Here is a 21,523-nt window from a genome sequence, read left to right as displayed (position 1 = left end):
CCCTCCTGCCTGGCTAACTACCTCCCTATCTCCTTTACCCACTTCCTGGGCAAATTCCTGGAGAAGCTGGTCATCTCCCAGCTGATCCACCACACTGAATATGTTGGATGTCTCTATGACCACCAGTCTAGCTTCAGAGCAGCCAGAGGCACGGAAACTGCACTCCTGAACACCCGTGAAGAGTTGCTTTCAAATCTCGATTGCAACTCTCCTTCCTTTTTCATCGTTCTTGATCTTTCCTCTGCCTTTTACACAGTCAATCATGCCACCCTTATGAATCCACTCCATGAACCCCTCAGCATCATGGACCTGGCACTGGACTGGTTTATCTCCTTCCTCTCAGACCAACCATCCCGGGTTCAATTGGGCCCTTTACTCTCCTCCATCACACTCTCCACCTGCGACGTCCCTCAGGTCTCTATCCTCTCGCTGTGGCTCTTCAATATCTTCCTTGCCCCTCTGGCCCATTTGATCTCCACCTTCTCTCCTCACCTCCAGTGTTATGCGGACGACATGCAGCTCTTCTTCCTTCCACTTCTTCCTCTATCATGCCTGACTGTATGTCTGCTATTCAGGCATGGTGCGCAGCACCACGATGCCTAAGGACTGTTGCACGCTCTATAAATGCTAATAAACAATCTGTGCTGTAATGTGAGTAAAACTGAAATCCTTCTCATTGGGACCCCAGCTCCCCCCTTCCCTCCTACTCTCTGACCACCTTCCATGGGTACCCTCCCCCTCACCCTCTTGTGAGACAAAAAACCTTGGTGTCATTTTTGACTCCTAACTCCTTCTCTCCTCATATTGCGGAACATGCCAAGAAGGCCTGCTTTCAGCTGCACCTCCTCAGAGGCATTCTCCCTTTCCTCACCTTCCCCCAGAAACTCAATGGGCCTCATTACGAGTCCGGCGGTAACCTGCCGGTTTTTCTGGCTCAGTTACCGCCGGACTCGTATTGCCATTCCGCCTCCGTGATTCCCAGAATTACCGGGGCATTACAACCCTGGTGACCCGGGAATTCCGGAGGCGGAATTCGGTAAATCCCCATTCTCATGGAGTCCTATAGGACTCCATGAGAATGGGGACCATGGAAACACCGGCACCATCTCGTGATGGTGCCAGTGTTTCCGCGGGCGGTGTTCAACCCGCCAAGTCAGACCTCCGCCTGCAGGACTCGAGATCACCCGGTCTGGAAACAACGGTGGCTGCGGGTTTAACGCCACCATTATTTCCATACCGGGTGACTCGTAATGCGGCCCAATGTCTCCAGAGCTCCGATCCTCTCTAGGCTGGACTACTGCAACAGCCTCTTCCTTAATTTGTCTAAATCCTCTTTTCGACCCCTTCAACTAATCCAGAATAGGACTGCAAGACTTATTCTTGGTCTCAAATCCAGGGACCACATCTTTCCAGCCCTAAAATCTCTCTACTGGCTGCCGGTTGTTGCGAGGATCAATTTCAAGACCCTCTGCATCATCCACAAGGCTTACTGGGGCCTGGGACCCCACTAAACCGAACTCTCTCTCCCTAAATACCTCTCTGCTAGAGACCTTTAGTCTTCTAGCACCATCTCTCTGCAGATCAGACACTTTTCCAAGCAGAGAGTGGGGGGTAGATCACTTTCTTCTGCAGGAGCCTCCCTCTGGAATGGCCTCCTTGCCCCTCTCAGGCTTGAGCCGGATCTCCTTAAGTTTTGGAAGCTTCTCAAGACCCTCCTTTTTCTCTTCTTCCTTCCCCTTCCCCTCCTCTGCTAATGTCCCCCTCTGCCCCATTTTGACTGGCTGCCAAGTCCCTTCTGAATCCTACAGGGCACCAGGCCCTCCTTGCCCAGTCTACCCCATCACCCCCCCTGCATTTGCCCACTGGGCTCCCTCCCCCTGCACTTGCCTTCGGGGGGCCTACACCCCTACTGAGCCTGGTCCAGTTCCGTCCTCGCACTTAGTATGTCGACCTTCTTTCCCTGCATTCACCTGGCACTTATCCCCCTGACCTCCCTTGGCACTCACTTAGCCCAGGGGCCATTCTCTCCCCCCTCCCACTCTCCCAGCACTTGCGTGCTCTCCACTCCAACTTGCACTTCCCTTCGTATTATTGCATTTTGCTCTGCCTAGCACTCCTCCCCTCTCCACTTCCCTGCACTTCATGGTTATTGCACTTGCATGATCCGAATGACGCAAGGCCTTGTAGGGCCGTTTTTTTTGTTCTTCATCCCTGTTCTCCCCCTCCCCCTTTTTTTTTTGTCTTGTGTCGCCTTGAAACACCAGTTGCCGTATAGGCGCATTATAAATAAAGCCTTTTTTCACTAGTACTCAATGCCTTTGGGCACGTGTATGCTTAAGGAACCATGTGAGCACTCCATGAAATATTCTATCCACCACAACTTTTCTTGCCTGTTCATGAGGCTGGTGGACGTTTAAGGCAAAGGAGATGCAGACCCTGCACACCACATTTAAAATGATGATGGCCGTGGTCCACATTTCAATCTCAATGAGCGAGCCAGTAAGGAATACCTATTTAAAGAAGTAAAGGGATCCAGCCGTTTGGCTATATGGGTCCTTAAGAAGATGGACATTCATTTTGCTGCATTAGCTGATTGACCTGTCGAAGCTAGCAAAAGAGAGGGGGCCTCATTACACGGATAGCGGTAAGGATTTACCGGTACCGGTAAAATACCGGTACCGGTAAATCCTTAACGCCTTACTACGAGGTCCCTTTGCGGGTTGGGTAATTTAACGCCTGCTTTTTGCAGGAGTTAAAAACCAACCCTCAAAGGGACCCAGGGAGCTAATTACGGTACTGCAATTTGCGGTACCGTAATTAGTGCCTTCCCCATTCCCATTATGCCCTATGGGGCAAAAATGGGAATGCGGAAGGGCAATGGTGGAAGGGGGAAATACCGCCCCGCCAACCTTTGAGTGGGGCGGTAATTCCCCTTTCCGCCAAGGCGGTGCCGGTATTTTACCGGCATGAACCATGGCGCTAATAGCGCCATGGTTCTCCGCCATCCGTGTAATGAGGCCCAAGGTATTAAACGCCTTGTTGGGGATACCAATGGTAATGTACAGAGTTGCGTTTTCCCCCACCACCCTCTAGTCGACCGATTTCCACCATGAATGGTCTGAAATTAGCTCGTGATCTGTAGCGCTTGGCCTATTGTGACCATCGATTCATTTATTGTTATGCAATGTGATGTATTTCGCGCCAATTTTTGCACATGGGTGATAATTCCATGTGTTTGTGATGCTGTATTTTGCACAAGAATAATGTTTACATAGGACGGTGTTAATGATCCTTCTTAGCACTTTATCTTCCGTTTGTGTATGTAGTGTGCGATATAGAAACTATCTTTTGACAATGTGTTTCATGTTTTTGTATTGAGTAAATAAATTAATTTGGTGCGAGTTAAATGCGATTCCCCTGCCACCTTTCAATTGCTCCACTAGCTTCTTAGTAGATGAACGGTTTATCTGTTATGCATCTGATACCATTACATTGGGCTTCATTAGAAGTTTGACGGTCTGGAAACAAGGTGCTGGTAAGCTCACCAGCACCCTTGTTTCGGGACCGGTAAACTACAAGTCTGCCTTCCGGAGCCACTGTGCCCGACAGGTCTGACTCTGCCGGGCGCAGTGGCCACGTTAGGCAGACCTGTCACGGGAGCACGGTGCTTCCATGTCCCCACTCCCATAGAGTCCCATAGGATTCTATAGGAATGGGAATTAACACCATTACCGGCGCCTGACTTCCCGGCCGCGGGTCTCGGAATGAGCCGGTGGCACTGGGAGGTCAGGCGCCGGTAAAGTATTCTGAGTCCGGCAGCAACCAGCCGGTAGCACCAGCAGGGTTATGGCCGGGTTCCGGATGAGGCCCATTGAATTTGTTTTTTTCTCATATGTTATCATGCATCACCCCTGAATACGCTGGTCAGCAACCAGACAGGCGCTTATACATCATCTGAACCAACCCGGACAGGTAGGAAGAGGGGAGGCGCTAGTACTCTAAGCTAATGCAATGCCAAAATGGGTCATTCATGACCCTTCTGTCCTTTTCATTCAAACAGTTGCAGGGGAAAATTAGGACTTTTGCTCCTATTTTAGAGGATATTGTTACATGAATACTGTATGTGCTCATAAGTGTGAGGCAATGCCCTCCGGTGCCACCCATATTTGCACACTTGAGCACATGCTAAGAAATATGCACATCAGTGTGTGCATCAGAGGTGTGCAGATTCACATGCCCAATCTGTGGATTGGGAACTTTCCGTTTGTGCATGTGCAAACGGAAATACCCCCTTATGAATCAGTATCGCAACATTTCAACAACTTGCACCAATTCCGGAAGTGCAATTGAAGGGACGCCTGTCTATACTGGATGTGGCCGCAGATATTTGGTGGATCTTTTATGACTGCCTCGCTTTCTCATAAGTATGCCTAACTAACACGACTGACATGCCTCCATGCTATCACAAAACACCCCCCCCCCACACTGCCTCTGCAGTGGTAGTGATGTGGCACAGTAGAATAACATGATATGTCTCACCATGCTTAAGAAGGGACGCCTGTCTATACTGGATGTGGCCGCAGATATTTGGTGGATCTTTTATGACTGCCTCCCTTTCTCATAAGTATGCCTAACTAACACGACTGACATGCCTCCATGCTATCACAAAACACCCCCCCCCCACACTGCCTCTGCAGTGGTAGTGATGTGGCACAGTAGAATAACATGATATGTCTCACCATGCTTAAGAAACTATGGGGCATATTACTTTACCAGCTCCTTTAGTTTAGTAATGTAGGGATCGAAATTAAGATTGGGTCAGCAGGGGGTTAAAGCAGCTCCTGTGTATTGTGAGGAGTCAGAAACGAGAGTTGAACTCAAGTTTGCCATGTTTTTGATTAAAGACTTTTATTAAAATAAAAAGGTTGGTAAAAGGCCTCTGGCCCTGTTCTAGAGGAACTTCCCTACCTAAACAAAAACTAAGGACCAGTCTGTGTCAGGATGCCAAAATCAAACTGTCCTTGTGTCCAAGCGTTCTATTCTGACCCTCACCCTGTCAACTAAATTACAAGGTGAAAAAGGAAATGTCTTTAACCTTTGGTGATTTCATGAGTTCATAAAGGAAAATTAACCAACTCCAACATAGGTTTTTCAAGGTAAAAGAGACGGTATCAGGTAATATTGTCCCCATATGTATGGTCGCCATACATGTCGCCGGGAAAAGGTTGTGGTGACATTATATATCGTGACCATATATATGGGGTCAAGAGGAGTGGGGCTTGCAGGGGTGACCCCAGCATCTTAAGTGTAATAAAGTCCCCACATAAAACGTCCTTTTTTAGGTGATTTTTTTCCCCAAGCAGCATTTTTTGCGGGGACATTATCACATGGAACCAAAGAGATTTACTTCCAGAGGGTGGTTCCCTTCCCCGTGATTCTTATTTTAACTGTACTTTGTGTCTTTCTTGACCCACAACAATACTGTTATTTACAAGGCTGCTTAGTCTTGTGGTTTCCACTTCTTTCAAACGTTCCTTCTTGATTATTAAACACGGTTCTATCTTTCTTGGCACTTTCTGTAGACTTTCAATTGCCTGGTATACTCCCGTGCCAGGACTTCTTATTAACTTTTGATTGACTGCTATACTATCCTGCCAGGGCTTCTTGTATTTACACACACCGGTTTTGTAGATTTGCAATTGCCTAGTATACTTCCTATGCATTTGCGATTGCCTGGTTTACTTGCCTGCCAGGATTTCTTCTTTTATTCACACTTGGTTCCTCTTTTACTTCCACAAACCCCTCTTGGTATATCACATCTCCTTGATTCATATTTCAATTTGGGTTCTCCCCATATTTAAATACCATACATCCATATATGGCTGCAGTCCTTATTTCCAATATACCCTCTTGGCTTTTAATTAGTCTCTTTATTGTCTTTGTTTCTCTGGCTTTAATTGTTATAGTTTGTGCTTAGAGCAGTCGCTGAACCGCTGCAGAGTCCCCACTATGCATGGGCTGACTCACCGGCTTTGCTTGACGTTTCTCTGTCCTGTTTGCGCTCACGCTGCAATGGCTTGCAGCCTGCTTCCCACTCTGAACTGCTCTTACTTCCTTCCAGTCTCACTCTTGGCTTCACTTCCGCACGCCTGCTTCAATCCAGGTCTTGTTCGGTGCAAGGCTTCCTTCTTCGGTTGCCGTACACCCAGGAGTCTTCCACTGGCTCCTGGCGTGTCTGTGATGCGTCCCATACTCGCAGCATTTCTCTGCTTCCTCTCTGGCTAGCTGCTCGGCCCTGCCACACCGGTTTGTGCTTCCAGGCTCCACAAGCCTCACGGAGAGGTACTGCGACTTCTCTGAAACAGCAGCCGCCATTAAGGGTTTGCTTTCGAGCTGTAAATATCCCACGCACGGGTGCATTCCAGAAACAACTAGAATGCTCATTGAGCTTGAGGCTCCCTCTGATCTGCATTATTTCCTTCTTCCTCGTCCTAGTACTTGGGTGATTGTGGGAAAAGTAGTCCATTGATGTCAATTGATCTTGAAAAAACAACTTTCAACAGTTTTGAATGAGTCCATTCTATAAGGTGGATAATTGGAAATGGAAAAGGTAGTTTTGGAGTATTTACATTTTAGACCTTGGATGGAAGTTTTGTCTATAGGGTTTTGGAAAAATGTTTCTCTATTTTCCCTAAAGGGCAGTGTAGAAGCATGGCAATAGGCCACTGGGGTATTTGGTATCAAGGGATTTTGTTCATGGGCAAATGGGGGATAGCGTGTCTCATCCAACAAAGCCACGACATCTACCCTGAGTCTGTCTCCCTCCATGTGATCCTCCCTCATATATCCGTCTCCAGGGTCAGCATCAGGTAGCAGCTGCCGTCCCCTGGCTACATGGGAGGAGGTTACCGCTGGGGAATCAGCGATGACACCATTGGATTAATCACAGTATCCAGCATTAACCAGTGACCAGGAGCAGCCACTGGGGAACGAGGAGCTAGTACCTAGCGTTCCACGGTTCTAACTTCCACATAAGATGCAAACATATAATTGTGTCCATTATTCATGACCCCTTCTGCTTTACATGTTGTATAGATGTGTGCTAATCTATATATATAGTTTTCCCAAAAGCACAGAGTGTGTTTGTTCAGCATCAGTAGTTCTGTGGAGACAAATGTATTTGCTGGAAGCTATTGGTGTCAAGCTAACCAGGCTCTTCTATGTTACAAGCAGAAGCTAAATAGTTCCCAGCTCCCCTCCTTTTTGAACCCTGCAATCATTGAGGTGACTAACACAAGCAACTTATTGGTAGAGTTCTATGTGAGAAACCTTATAGTTTTCGACTCGTAACATGAATTGATCTTCCAGGGATGGCAGCTTTGGCAAAAGTCGGATTAGGATTGACTACATATACGGAAGAGAAAGAAATCCTCTCATTCACAAAAACAGGTCTTAGATCTGGAATCTCTACAATAGCCAAGCTTGACTAGCCGAAGAGCCTCTGCCGTTAAACCAGAGATTGCTTTATGGCGCCTTTTTAGATTTTAGTGACGCTTCCGACACTGTTTTATATGAGATTGTTTTTGGCGTAAATTAAAGCAACTGCGTCTAGCAATGACCATGGCTTTATATGATCAAACAGTGTTAACCGAAGCTGTGCATTTTCAGGCAGGAAACAGTTCTACCACGGATTGCAGCAGGAATGAAGGCCATCCCCAATGCCTTTTTAATTTCTAATGAGTAGATTTTCCACATGCTATCATCTCTCAGAGCGTCATCTCCCACATAAGGCACAAAGCACATCCAAATGTTGGGATGTGCCGATAATCCATAGTTTTTAATACTACTACAATGTGCCACAGTGATTATTGAATATTGTGGAGTACTATTGCCAAGTGAATGTATTTATTTTAAACAGTATGAAGTCTAAAATAATGTTCTTTGACAAAAAGTACTACTCGATGGCAAGATTAAGATGGACGTAGTAAATGAGTTAAAACATCGATTGATTCTATACGATAATAAATTATCATAGCAGATCCTGAAAGAAACAGGGTCCAGTGGAAGTCGGTCCTTAATGGCTTACTTTTTTCAAAACGGTAGCAGGTGCCCCTCTCCAGAAAGAACATGGCATGATAACCTGTTCTGTGGTTTTTTCCCACTATGAGAATTCGCAGCCATTGCTTTTTGCTCACTGTACCTTTTACAGATGGGAAATAACCATTTGCATATCAGTCTTTGTGCCGCCCACTTGGGCAGTCCAGCCCCAAAATGCTATGGCAATTACCTTCTGAACAAGAGTATCAACAGCAACCCCATACACGTGTTTCAGCCTTCTTGGACCTCGTCAGTAAGGTGGAGCTGTGCCTCTCTGAGCACAGTGAGCAGGGACTCTACGTCTGGATTTCCCCAGGTAACTTAGGGTGACCAGCCCCAAGTTCCTTGCAAAATCTTTTCAAAAAGGTAGCAGGAGCCCCTCTCCAGAAAGAACATGGCCTCTTTCACGGGATTTAATATCCATCTTGGAGGGAATTCCCTCTATCCTCTGATAACTGCATGCAGGGAAATGGTGATTCTGTGGGTCTCTTTAGAGCAGAACTGGGGCTATAAAAGATTTTGCTTGTTTTGGCATTTTACAAGGTTATATGCAGTGTAAATGTCTAGGCTTGGCCAGGGGTACTTCGAATTAATTTATGGGGATGTCCAGACTAGTGAAACCTGTAATATATTAATATTGTTTGAAAAGGAAGATACTTTTTGTTATTTTTACACCATGTAATCTTCATGACACTACTAAAGTTGACATTTGGTACAGACAAGAGCGGCAGGTCCTTGTTAACAATGCTTGATATTAATCTGGAAACATTTGATAATGATTCAGTGTTTTAAAAAGGATTGAAAATAATAGTAAGGCCTTTTGATATTGTTGTAGGTGCCGGGGTGACTTGCCCTCACTGATGCAAGATGCCCTGTCGTGTAGGGCGGCCCGGTGGGCCCATTGTCCAAGACAAAGCTTGTGGCTGCAAGGAACACGCAGACACAAGTCTCAGTCTGCAACTGCCATGCGGAAGGAAGCCTGCTCGCCACCTTTATTAGTATGGGTCACATGTTCTGCATTTGACCCAAACATGTGACTCCGCACAAGCCCTGTTGCTCATTGCTGACGTCATAACATCCCATGCCAAGGGTAAAAACAAACAATACACACAATAACAACAATATCACATTGCATGCGTTACAGAGGCCGCTAAAACTCATGCTGCACTCGTGGGTCATTCTAGAACACGACTATACACACCCTTTGCAGGGAGTCCACTACCAATGTTTGGGCGGCTCCGTTTATTATCTCAATGAGTGGTGGTAACTACTTGACCCACTTGCAGTTCTGGCCAGCACTAATGACATGCTATTTTACTGGGCCTTCTTTAAGCCGGAAAATCATGCACAGGATCATAGCTTCCAGTACACATTACTACTGAGTCCACTTTAAGCGTAGCACATTTACGGTATCGCTGCATTGTAAGCATGCTTTCTTTTCATGGAATTAGCTTATAAACACATATATACATTGGCCTGTAACCCACACCTTTGGAACGTTGACTCTTTACTATTGCAGCAAATAGTAGCGAGTGCCCCACTAGCTGGCAAAGCTTCACCGGGGCTACATCAGCAGGGTGGTCTGGTCATGGGGCAGCCCCTCATTCTTAGTCCACACAAGAGTAGGGATCGCCCCACTGGCAGGTAAAGCCACGCCAGGGACACTGGGGCCACATTGGCAGGTCGTCACAGGGCAGTCACTCTTTGTCAGTTCGCACAAGGTGGAGGGCGCTCCCCTAGCCGACAAAGCCGAGCCTGGGATCCCGTGGGCCACATAGGCTCTCGTCTCGTCAGCAAGCCACTGCTCTGTCTGAGCTGAGCATACAGGCTGCCATTACGGAGCCGGTGGCGGGTCTTTACAGGCCTCCTTCACTCATTGCAACAGGATGGTCTCTCCGGCCGGCCTTGGTGGTGCTTACTCCTTGCGGCAGACAGTCTGGAGTCTTTTGAGCCTGCTCTCCCCCATAAGGATGTGGGGAGAGGGGGGACACTCTCCTTGAGTCCCCCAACAGGTGAGGAACAGCTGACAGCAGCGGGCAGGGCCGCGCCCGGGCCCCCCCTCCAGTTGGGGTTGAAGCCCAAGCATTGCAGCGGCAGTCAGGGCCTTCCATGTCTTCTCACTTCGGTACGGCAACCGCAAGGGCCATACCGTGGCCATGCTCCCCCAGGCAGGAGTTGACAGTGGCATGCTTGGCCGTGCCGTCTTTCCTGGCTCACCTTCTGCCTGACCGCATGAGCACTCTCTCAGGGGAGAGTCGCAGTCAGGTCATCGTTGTTGTCTCCCCCAGGTGGGCGTTTGCTTTGGCTGTGGTCCAGGTTGCACCAACTGCAGGATCCCCCAGGTGAGAGGTCGCTGTTGTGGGCTCTGGGGTAAAGCCACTGCGGCAGCGGTTCTTGCTGCACAACCCTTCTCCACTTAGAGGTCCTGGGGACGTACGTACCCATCTGCATGACCTGCGCAAGGATAGACAGGGTCACGGCTTAGGCTTCCTGTGAAAGCCACTGCATCGTCGGTTCTTGCCGAGCTGCCCCTTTTCCACCCAGGCCTCTTCCCCCAGGCAGGAGCTTAATATGTATGAGGTGGCATGGGACCCTAATCTCCCCAGGCAAGAGCTTCTTTCTGCAGTGCACCTCTCCCCCAGACAGGAGTGCCTTTATTTGAGGCAGTGCACCTCTCCCTCAGATACGAGTGCCTTTACTTGAGGCAGTGCACCTCTCCCCCAGACAGGAGTGCCTTTATTTGAGGCAGTGCACCTCTCCCTCAGATACGAGTGCCTTTACTTGAGGCAGTGCACCTCTCCCCCAGACAGGAGTGCCTTTATTTGAGGCAGTGCACCTCTCCCTCAGATACGAGTGCCTTTACTTGAGGCAGTGCACCTCTCCCCCAGACATGAGTGCCTTATTGTATAAATGTACTTTTCCCAACATCCATGCAGCGGTGGGACGCTTCTTTGCTTCCACTCTGGGAACATTATTCTTTCTTCATAATGGCAGCGAACACTCCACACACTCTCCCGCAGGCCTTCACGCGATCTTGCGATGGGGAGTCCGAGTCCCCACATACGCCCCACCTCTCCCCACCTCTCCCCCAAGCGGGAGATCTACATCAATGCAGCGGCGGTCCTAGCTGCACCGCTCCTCTTCCTCAGCCAGCTGCTTTTATTCATTTTGTTTTCCTTTTCCTGTCCCGCTCCCCCAGGCTCCCCCAGGCTCCCCCATGGTATGTGATCCAAGCTGTGCAAGCCGGCGAGGCCGGCAACAGTGTGCAGGTTCATGCATCATGGATCCCATCTCGTTGCCAGTTGTCACTGATGCAGGATGCCCTGTCGTGCAGGGCGGCCCGGCCCGGTGGTCCCATTGTCCAAGACACATCTCGTGGCTGCAAGGAACACGCCGACACGAGGCTCAGCCTGCAACTGCCGAGCGGAAGCTCGCTTGGCACCTTTATTAGTATGGGACAGATGCTAAGGCATGTGACTCCCCAACATGTGACTCAGCATGAGCCCTGTGGCTCGTTGCTGACGTTATAACAGATATCAAAACCTATGATATGTATCTAGAAAAAAGGCAGCAGAGTAAGTTGTACAGATTGTGATCACTGCATGTAGCAAAAAAAGAGTATGCAGTGTTTTGAGCAATGAAAACTAACATCGTTGGGTAAACAATATATTTTTCAGCAAATATATTGGCAACCTCATTTAACATGTTTTATTTGCCCAGATAAAATACATCTGTTTTAAAAATTCTGCTTAAATCAATTGGGGGAAATGACTGAAGATTAATGTGATTGTAACTTGTTTACCATGGGATTGTTAAAACATCTGATTAGTTCATGCCAAGTACTCAAAGTTGGCATGTTTTCAACATCAAATGTCTACTTGTAGACGTCATTTAAATTGTGTGCACTTGTTATGTTAATGTTAAAGGATATTTGTACCGCAAACTATCCTGCTGGCGCTCTGGCGGATCTAAACCAAAGTGAGTAGGTTAGGATTATGCGTGTTAGTAGGACAAAGTTTAGAGAAGAGCAAGGGAGCTGAGAAGTACTGTTGGCAGCTTCAGGTCAGTTAACACGTTCGCCGAGCATATTGGTGTGGTATTGGATTCCGAGTCCATCGTGTGGTGTGTGGGTCAGTGTGGCGTGTTTGTTGTTACGATGTGGTGAAGTGCGTGTGGATTTCTGTAGTTTTAAAAGGTGTGGTTAGAGTGTGAGAGGTGTGTGAGGAGTGGTGAGGTTTTTAGTAGTTTTGGGGTTGGTTAGTAGCCTTGTTGTTAGTAGAGATGCACACTCCTATTCTGTGGTCGAAATCGACCTATTACATATACACTAGCTGTTCCCGGCGTAACATACAGCTTTCTAGCATGTCTTAAAGGTAAATATTGGTCGGTAATTCATAGTCACTTCTGTTCCCCTTATTAAATATAGGAATTAGCACTGATCGCTTCATGGTATAAGAACAGTTTCTAAGTTCCATCGATCACACAAGCCTCTATGATGTGTCTTTGTAGATGCGTAATTGTCAACCTTGTTCCATTGCAGAGTCCCTGTGATGGCATAAGATTGCATAGTAGCATAATTACAGCACCTACTGTCAGTTTTAGCACATGAGGAGGCATTCATCCTACAACATTTTGCTTATTGGAGACTGAAACATTGAGACAGGAATTAACTGTTCATTGACACTGGAACCGCCGTGCCCTGTGTGAAGAGAAGTGGGGCTGGAAAGAAGTAGCTTGAAATTATCCCGAATGTTTGTGATAGTGGAAGGAGAAGGTGACTGCGCAGAACCGTCCTCATTCTGTGTAAATTGAATCCGTATGTTGAAATGATAGCTGTTGTTGGAGCTGGTGCACTTTGCCAGCAGAGGGCAACCTAACACTGATAAATTGCATCAGCTGAGTACGGAAACATACCTACATGTTGTATATGCAGAGGGATTTGTATGGATGGGAGATGCAGAGGTGAGGGTGGGAGAGTGAAGGGGTAGGAGTGTGGGCTAGAGAGGGTTTTTCGTGGGGACCACCCATTTAAAAAAAAATCAGTCAAAATCAAGTCTACCAAAAGTGCATGAACAAAGTGCACGGTTAAAATGTTGCCTATGGATAAACGTCGAACCGTTTTCCATGGTCTATGAAACAATATGTTCTAATGACAGAAGATGAGCCGTGGTCACTCTAAAAGGGAGGTCTAGCGCCTAATATATATTGAATTCTAGCAGGTAATTGAAATTAATTTGAAGAAATTAGTAGGCTGTTATATATGCAGAATCAGTTCATATACATTTGTAAGGCATATCATGAAATTATTTGGGTCTTTTTCATACTGTGCGGCTATATTAAGGTTTTCTTTAAAACAGTCAATATAATTTTAAAAATTGTTAGCAACCTAAGGATCAGTGAGTTTGTCGGCTCCTTTACTTCTGTGCTAGAGCTCTGGGTGGGGAGCCTGTTTGCCTAGGGGTTCTCTAACACTATTAGCTCAGTGGTGGAGAACTGGGAGAATAACCGGAGGCCACTCGAGTTGACCAACGTTGTTAGCTCTGTGGTAGAGGTTTTTACAATTGTCCTGAGGGAGGGGCGTGAGTTTACCTGTTCCTTTAACTCTGTGAAGCATTCGTTTAGCCCTGTGCTAGCATGTTGCTTGAGACTCAAGTTTTAGGGGGACAGAGTTACTCCTTGACCTGAGTAGCTGTGTTTTTGGTGAATGGAAACTCAGCTACTTGGCCCCATTGGAGAAGTTAACTTGTTGGAATACGTTGAGTGCACTATCTGTACGCATGGTGTTATATATCGCCACCCCACCTACCTGCCTCTAACTTTTGTGCTGTGTTGCTTTCCCATGTAGGAAGTGCGCGGCAGAGCATGACGCAGTTCTGGGAAGAGCACTCGCGTGCTGCTACCGTGGAAGAGATGATGCTGGACTCCAGCGGGCGTGTTCTATCGGAGGAAGAGAAGCCTGAGATTATCAACATGCTGCCCAGCATCGACGGGCAAAGGGTGCTGGAGCTGGGCGCTGGGATAGGGTAAGCAGCCGGCTGCTGATTGTTTCCTTAACCTGTGGCTTCCCCTCCCTCCTCCCCCCTCCCGTTTGCTAATGATGGACTTTCACAAGGTGGCTCCACCAAACAAGCTTTCACAAACTTGGCTCCATAATGCAGCAGGACCTGCTCTTATGCTAGCTATCCCTGATGGCTACACCATAGTCAGACAAGACTGTGATAATGCCCGAGGTGGCGGTATTGCTATTATCTCTAAAACTGCTCTTGGCTTCAGACTAGTCCCTACCTATCTATCACAATCATGTGAAACGCTCACTGCCAAAATTCAGATAAATAACTCGCAATCCCTTACTATACACCTTATAAATAGACCACCTGGCCCTCTTGGTTCCTTTTAGGAAGACCTGCATAATATAATTATGAATAACCTTAAACCTACCACGCAACTACTCCTATCAGGTGACTTTAACCTAGGCGTTAATGACCAAATGGATAAAAACGCAACTGAAATAGCCAATACGATCAAAGGATTAGGCCTCACCCAAAAAGTCAATAAACCTACCCACCTTAAAGGGAGAATTTTGGACTGGATAGTGGACCTTAATTGCGCAGCTACTATTTAATCTATCCTGCCATTAGCATGGACAGACCACTTTCTGATCTCTTTTCACCTACCCACTATAAGACCTACTCCACTGGCTCAACCACTAGCGCCACCATGCTCAACCAGAAGTAAAAAAAGTATCTCGGTAGAGAAAGTTATCCCTGCCATTCTGCCCACACTTAACGCACTACCTGAAAATCTTGACCCTAGTAGCCTAGTTCAGGAATTTAACAATATTATGCTTACCACACTGGATAAAATTGCCCCTATCAAACTTAGGCCTTGCAAACCAATAGCCATTTAAACAAATGGTTCACTCCACAACTTAAATACCTCAGCACCTTAAAGAATAAAAGTGAAACCAATTGGAGACTTTGCCCCTCCAGCGAGAACAAAGCCAAATTAACCTCACTTTCCTCACACTACAAGAAGGAAATCTGCCAGGCAAAACGCAATTCATACGACGAGCGCATTGCTAACTCAAATTCAAGTATGAAAGAACTCTTTTGCATACTCAAAGAATTAGAGTCACCAATTATTATTCCTGATGTCTGCACTAAGGACAAATCCTGGTGTACAGACATCCAACATGCCTTAGCGAATAAAATTGACACACTCCAAATAAAATTCAACAAAAAAAAGAAGTTTTGAACTTACAGCACTCGCCTAACACTCTCCTGCCTACCGAGTCACCATCGGCTCGTAATACGACCTTCCATTTTTCTAAAATGTCTACCTATCTTTGAAGCCCTCAAAGGCGATATTTGCCCAGCACAGCTAATAAAAGATGCTGCCAGAGAACTCTCCCCATTCATAACTTAACTGATAAATGCCTCATTTGCTACAGGTACTATACCTGCTAACCTTAAACAATCCTGGGTGCTACCCCTCCTCAAGAAACAGACACTAGATCCTCTTATTCCCATGAACTACCGGCCCATTAACACGGTCCCATTTCTACTAAAAATATTGGATAAAGCCGCTTACATTCATATTCAAAAACACTTGGAATTGCATAAACTACTAGGCAACAGACAATCTGGTTTCCGCCCACTACACGGAACAGAGACAGCCCTAATCGACCTAAAGTCCCAAATAGACGAGCTGAGAGACAAAGGAAGGACTCTTGCTCCTACTTGACCTCTCTGCCGCATTTGATCTGGTCAACCACAAGGTCTTATGCCGGCACCTTGATTCTGCAGCTCACTTCTTTACGGGTGCCATCAAATGGATTGAGTCCTTCCTCAGTGAGAGAACCATGAGTCTTCTCCCCCTCAGCAGCTGCCGACCCTACACCCATCCTATGTGGTGTTCCCCAAGGGTCCTGCGTCTCGCCCACCCTTTACAACATCTTCACTAAGCCACTGTTCGACGATCTGGAACAGCTGGGTATCACCTACACTAACTATGCAGATGATACTCAGATTCTCCTCCCACTTTCTGGGGATTACGGTACGGACATGGGTTTAGTGAACAAAGGTTACCTTATCATCCAAGCATGGATGGTCACTCATGGCCTGTGCTTGAACGATGATAAGACTGAACCTATAATTCTGGGCTCGCAGGCGAATATCAAAAAACTAGGACAAGAATATTCATCATTCAATATTGATGGTAACACCATCAAAGTCTCCAAGGAAGTAAAAACCCTTGGATTCTACTTGGACTCTACACTGTCCTTTGATAAACAGGTCAAATCCCTTACCTCTGCCACGGCCTACACCTGCAAATTACTCAGAGCTGGTAAACCGTTCCTCTCTGACAATAGTTGTCTGATCCTGGCTAGAGCTCTAATACTCTCCAGAATCGACTACTGCACTGCCCTCTACAGTGGTGCCAACAAATCTACCATTCAAAAGCTCCAAACACTACAGAATAATGCCCTAACAGCAGCCTTGGGCATAAATAAGAAAACTCACATCTCCTCCTTGAGACGTCAACATAAATGGCTATCCACATCTAACAAAATACTACTAAAAACGCTTTCCTTGACGCATAAAGCTCTTAATAACGCAGCCCCCAGCTACCTCATAGATAAACTTCAGAGAAGAACTTCTCTCAGACCTACTAGAACTGGGAATACTAATTGTCTGACTATTCCTAAATATAAGCTCACCACCATTGGGGGGTAACAGCTTTACTGTTAAGGCAGCTAAAAGTTGGAACTCATTGCCTCAGGAGCTGAGAGCAGACCAACCCTACTTACATTTCAGGAAAAATGTAATTAAACATATCACTGCTACGGATCCTTAGTCTCCCACCACCCTCAGAGGACTTGCCCACTTCCCTAGTGACTTGGTCATCCTGCAGCAACAGCGGACTTCTGTACTAATTTCAACCTTTGCATTAATTTCTGAAGACCCTGCGCATCGTGATCCACTCGGGAGCTTAGTATCCTGAAAAGGGCCCCACGTGGCACATTTATCCTCTGTACAGTCTCTACTGATTATTTATTTCATTGGTTATTCTTTCTTTGTCTTATTTTGTACATTGTATATATCCTGTATTCATGTAAAAAACTGTATATCTTGCTATTATGTAAATTTTTGTAACCTGTGTATACGCAACTTTGTAAGTCTTGCATCTCCTTATAACTGCGCCCTTTTACTCACGAGTCTGGTGTGCTTAACAAATGAATAAACAAACAAACAAACGAGGTACACTGACAAAGCCCCCAGACAGAAAGAGCATACCGGGGGACAGACAGCTTGACAGACAGCTTGCCCTAACCAGCCCTTCCGGCGATTTTGCGATTCAGGCTTCATCTCTGCCAGTCGTGAAACCTGCACGGAATCCAAGGACCATTCAACCTGCTCTCCCAGGCACGTTACCATGATGATAAATGGGATCTCATCCTATCCCTCACACTAGGTAGCCACATCTACCATTCCTCAGTTCACCTCAGTATGCAACTACTTTGTGGACTGCTACAACTCCAAAATACACACCCTCTGAAGAGCCCTCGCCCCTGCAGTCCCTCTTCCACTCACTACTCCTGAACCTTCCAACACCTGGGACGCATTCAACTCCATCAACCAAGACAGTCATCATCCTCATAGTGACAACGAAGCCAGCACACTTCCAGGATGGTGTATGGCCACCTCAAGCCACACCAAACTGCACCCCAAACAGCAATTATTGTCTCTCACATGGTACAATCCCCTCCACACTCAAAACAGAACAACTCTCCCCCTCCTCAAGAACTCAACTCCACATTCCCAGAAAACCACTGTTCCATTTCTATTCGGCCATACCTGACTCAAAACGTTCAACGTGTAATCATAAGCCAACTCCAACAGCAAATCATCCTAAACAACCACCTCATCCCTTTCAAATCAGGCTTTCAACCCGGCCACAGCAGCGAGGCTGCTACACTTCACATCCTGGTGGACCTGCACAACATCACTGACAAAGGACACACAGCCCTCCTTACACAGCTACACCGTTTTACAGCTTTCAACACCATTGACCGCACCATTCTTCCGAAACATCCTACCCCACAGGATGAAACACTCCAGCACCGTCCTCGGCTGGTTCACCTCCTTCATAATGGACAGGCACATTTTGTCTCCATGCCTCCCTGCTGATCAGACCCTCACCCCATTCAAGTGCTGGTTCCCACAAGGATCTTTATCTCCCACGCTTTGCAACCTATATATTGAATCCCTTGGACAAACATTTAGGAAGCACAGCATTCAGTTTCATGAATACTCAGACTTCCACACCCTCAAAACCGATCTCTTTGCCATCACCACCTGGATGCCCAACCATTTCCTCAAAATTAACCCGTCCAGAGCAGAATACCTCTACCTCTCACCCCTGCAGGCACAAACCACACCTCAAAGCAGACGCCTCTTCCACCCCAAATTCAGTCAGACCACCTCTCAAGTTGTCCTCTGTCCGCATCTCCCTATCCTGCCCTGAACATATTGTAACCTTTTCTCTTGCTCATATTGACACTTTGCAAGGCACTCAGACCCTGGCTGGGCCAGCACTGGACAAACATTCAAATAACTAAGCAATAATCATGCCTTCTATGGGTTGGAACAGGTGATCATTGCTATCAGCTCCCAGTTACCAACCCGGTAACCCAGGGTGCTCTTAGCTATGTCTTTTGTAGGAATGAACGGGACACCTACAAAGTTCTCTTAAAAACCAGCATTGGCAAAGTCAACATTTTTGAAAATGTTTAAGGAATGCAATATATTTTTGGCAGACATCTTCATCATATGCCCAGCCATTAACACCATTTTTCAGCTCTTGTCATCTTATGGCTAGGTTGCACCATTATGACACTGCATGGCAAATGCCTATTCTATGCCTTGACAAAAGCCAAAAATGTTGGCTTTGGCAAAGCTTGATTTGTGTTTGATACCATCTCTTTCTCTCTTACCTAAGACTTTCCCTGCAGTTGCAGCGTGAGGTGCATTCACCCTGTATCCGAGAAGTGCACTCAAAATGATCTGGGTTCAATGCCTAGTCTAATTCAAAACCATGCACTCAGATCCACCCTAAACAGACCTAAAAGAGAGCATATCCCCCATACCAGGCGTGCACCCCACTGGTCCCCCGTCAAAGATCAGATCCTATTTAAGATGCTAGCCATAACCCACAAGTGCGTCGCGCTCAGTCCCCCCATCTCTCCGAAAAAGGTGTCGGAGCCACCTCTTCCAGATCCAAGCGATTGCATTACTCCAAACAGCTGAACGTCCCCACCTTCAAAGGGCCAAAGCAGGTGGCGCCAGCCTACCTTTCATTGCTACTAAACAATAGAATGCCCTTCCAAACACCCTCAGAAATTAGACCTGTCACATGTCCTTCCGGAAAGCCCTCAAAACGATGCTGTTTCACTAGGCCTGCACTCATTAAACCGCTAGGGACACCCAAATATCTGACCTATCAGATATTAGTTCTTTCCGGTTCCCCTGTAACCACTGAGCCGGAAAGTCCATCTTGTACATTGCAGTTAACTGTCATCTGTCTGGTACTAGGTTCACTGTATCCACGAACCACAGACAGGCTGTCTTATGTTTCTCCTTCTGTTTCACGTAACTAAGTAAGCCCTGCTTGTAACAGCACCACAATGCCTGAGGGCTGCTTTGTGCACTTTATGAATGTAAAAAATAAAATAAATAATATAATAAGTGGGATATTTTAGTATTTTGCAGAAGATTGTTGAAGATCAATTGGAGTGAATAACCAAGAATGAACTCTGCCCAAACAAATTTTAAACTGTCTGTCTACTCCAGCTTGTCTTGAAAACGGGGTTAATGGGATGGACAGGAGAACCAGAGTGAGAAGCAAGGTAAATGAGAAAGAGACTAAAGGGGCCAGAGCACCTTCCAGAGAAGAGAGAGACAGGCCTAGATGAAGGCAAGAGGAGAGAGAGAGAGAGAGAGAGAGAGAAGGTGGCAGTGAGAGGAACAGGGAGCCAGAAAGGTATAAAGTCTGACGAGCAAGAAATATGGCAAGGTGGGGCGTGAGAGAAGGACGAGGAGCGAGAGAAAGGGACAGGAGGTATGGAGAGATGTGGAAATAGAGAGGTCGAGGTGTAGAAGATGGGGCTAGAGAAGGCCTAGACCTATTTACATTCCTGTTTCATAGAAGTTGAGGGTGGTGCTATGATATGGCTCAGAGACCCCCTTCCTGGTTTGGAGGGGATTTGTAAGAGTAGTCTTGAAGGTCTGGGCAGTGGCAACTTTACTCGTGCCAAGAGGCTTGCGAGTCCCAAACCTAGGGAGCGAGAAGGGAGAACGGGTGGAAGCTGGAGGCAGCACTGGGGTTATTGACATTCTAAGCAGGGCTTGGGAAGGCATTGGGGAGTAGACGGAGTATACGTTAGCCAGGGATGGCGTGGGAGGGCAAGTTGGTTTGTAAACAAGGAAGAGTCATTGGAAGAGGTACTGGCAGTCCATGGAAGGTCATCCTTCATGAAGGCACTGGGAAGAGTTAGAAGAGGGGAGTGCAAGTGTGTAGAGAGCACAGATAGCAACATTTTGTATGTTGTTGAGGGGGGGCAAACAAGTGAACCTCTCCAAGCTACTAACCTCTCCTTGGACCCATCTCTCTGAACTGCAGATTACTTTTGCAGAGCTCCGTTACTCCCTAGCTAGGTCGGTGATATACAATCCCAGCAGTAGTCAAGAGAGGCAATCAAGGCGCTAGTAAAGCGCTGAGTGACGCATGGGCAGATGACGTTGGCGTATACGCTGCAGGTTTATTTAGGCACCTGTGGCAGTGAAGGTAAGGAATTGACAAAGCTTGGTTTTGGTGGTCAAAAGGCCCCCAAGATGGCGAGACTTGTGGGATGGCCCGAGGAGGTCAGAGGAAGGGATAGCAGAGAGAAAGGGTGGGGCTCTGGCAGCTGGTAGGTAGATGACGTCAGTCTCGCCGTTGAGCTTTAGACAAGTAAGTGCCATCAAGTGATGGGTGGAAACTAGATAGTTACATATACCCGGGAGGAGGGGCAAATAAAGGGAAAGAGGATGTGTCATCCACAAATAGGAATAGGAGACTCCAGAGGAAGACCAGAGTTTGCCAAGAGAAGAGGTGTAGAGTGTGAAGAGGAGTGGGCTACTTGAGGGGGGGGGGAGTACAGGTGTCCTTGTTCCATGAGATGTAGAAGGATGGGTCTGATAAGTAGGAGGGGATCAGTTAAGGGCAGAGATGTGGGTGATCGTGCTGGAAAGGGTAAGTAGAAGGGTAAACTGATCGACCATATTGAAGACAGCAGAGAAATTGGGGAGGATGAGAATCGAGGAAGTGTGGAGTGCCGAGGACCATGGGACGGGAGTGGATGCCATTTCCATGGAATGTTTGCTTC

The 21,523-nt window shown here is 47.0% G+C and overlaps 1 protein-coding gene across 2 annotated transcripts in view; it reads left to right on the top strand.

Annotated features, from left to right (window-relative positions):
* LOC138567063 (uncharacterized) overlaps window positions 1-21,523 on the top strand; it is a 211,260-nt gene that overhangs the window by 141,794 nt on the left and 47,943 nt on the right. For both annotated transcript variants that reach the window (XM_069644903.1, XM_069644902.1), the window contains exon 2: window positions 13,943-14,120. In XM_069644903.1, the coding sequence (XP_069501004.1) occupies window positions 13,943-14,120 (178 nt within the window). The remainder of the gene's footprint in view (window positions 1-13,942; window positions 14,121-21,523) is intronic.

Source organism: Ambystoma mexicanum, chromosome 2p, assembly GCF_040938575.1.
Source record: "Ambystoma mexicanum isolate Mex_15411 chromosome 2p, UKY_AmexF1_1, whole genome shotgun sequence".
NCBI lineage: Eukaryota > Metazoa > Chordata > Amphibia > Caudata > Ambystomatidae > Ambystoma > Ambystoma mexicanum.
This window is presented reverse-complemented; position numbering and strand designations above follow the sequence as displayed.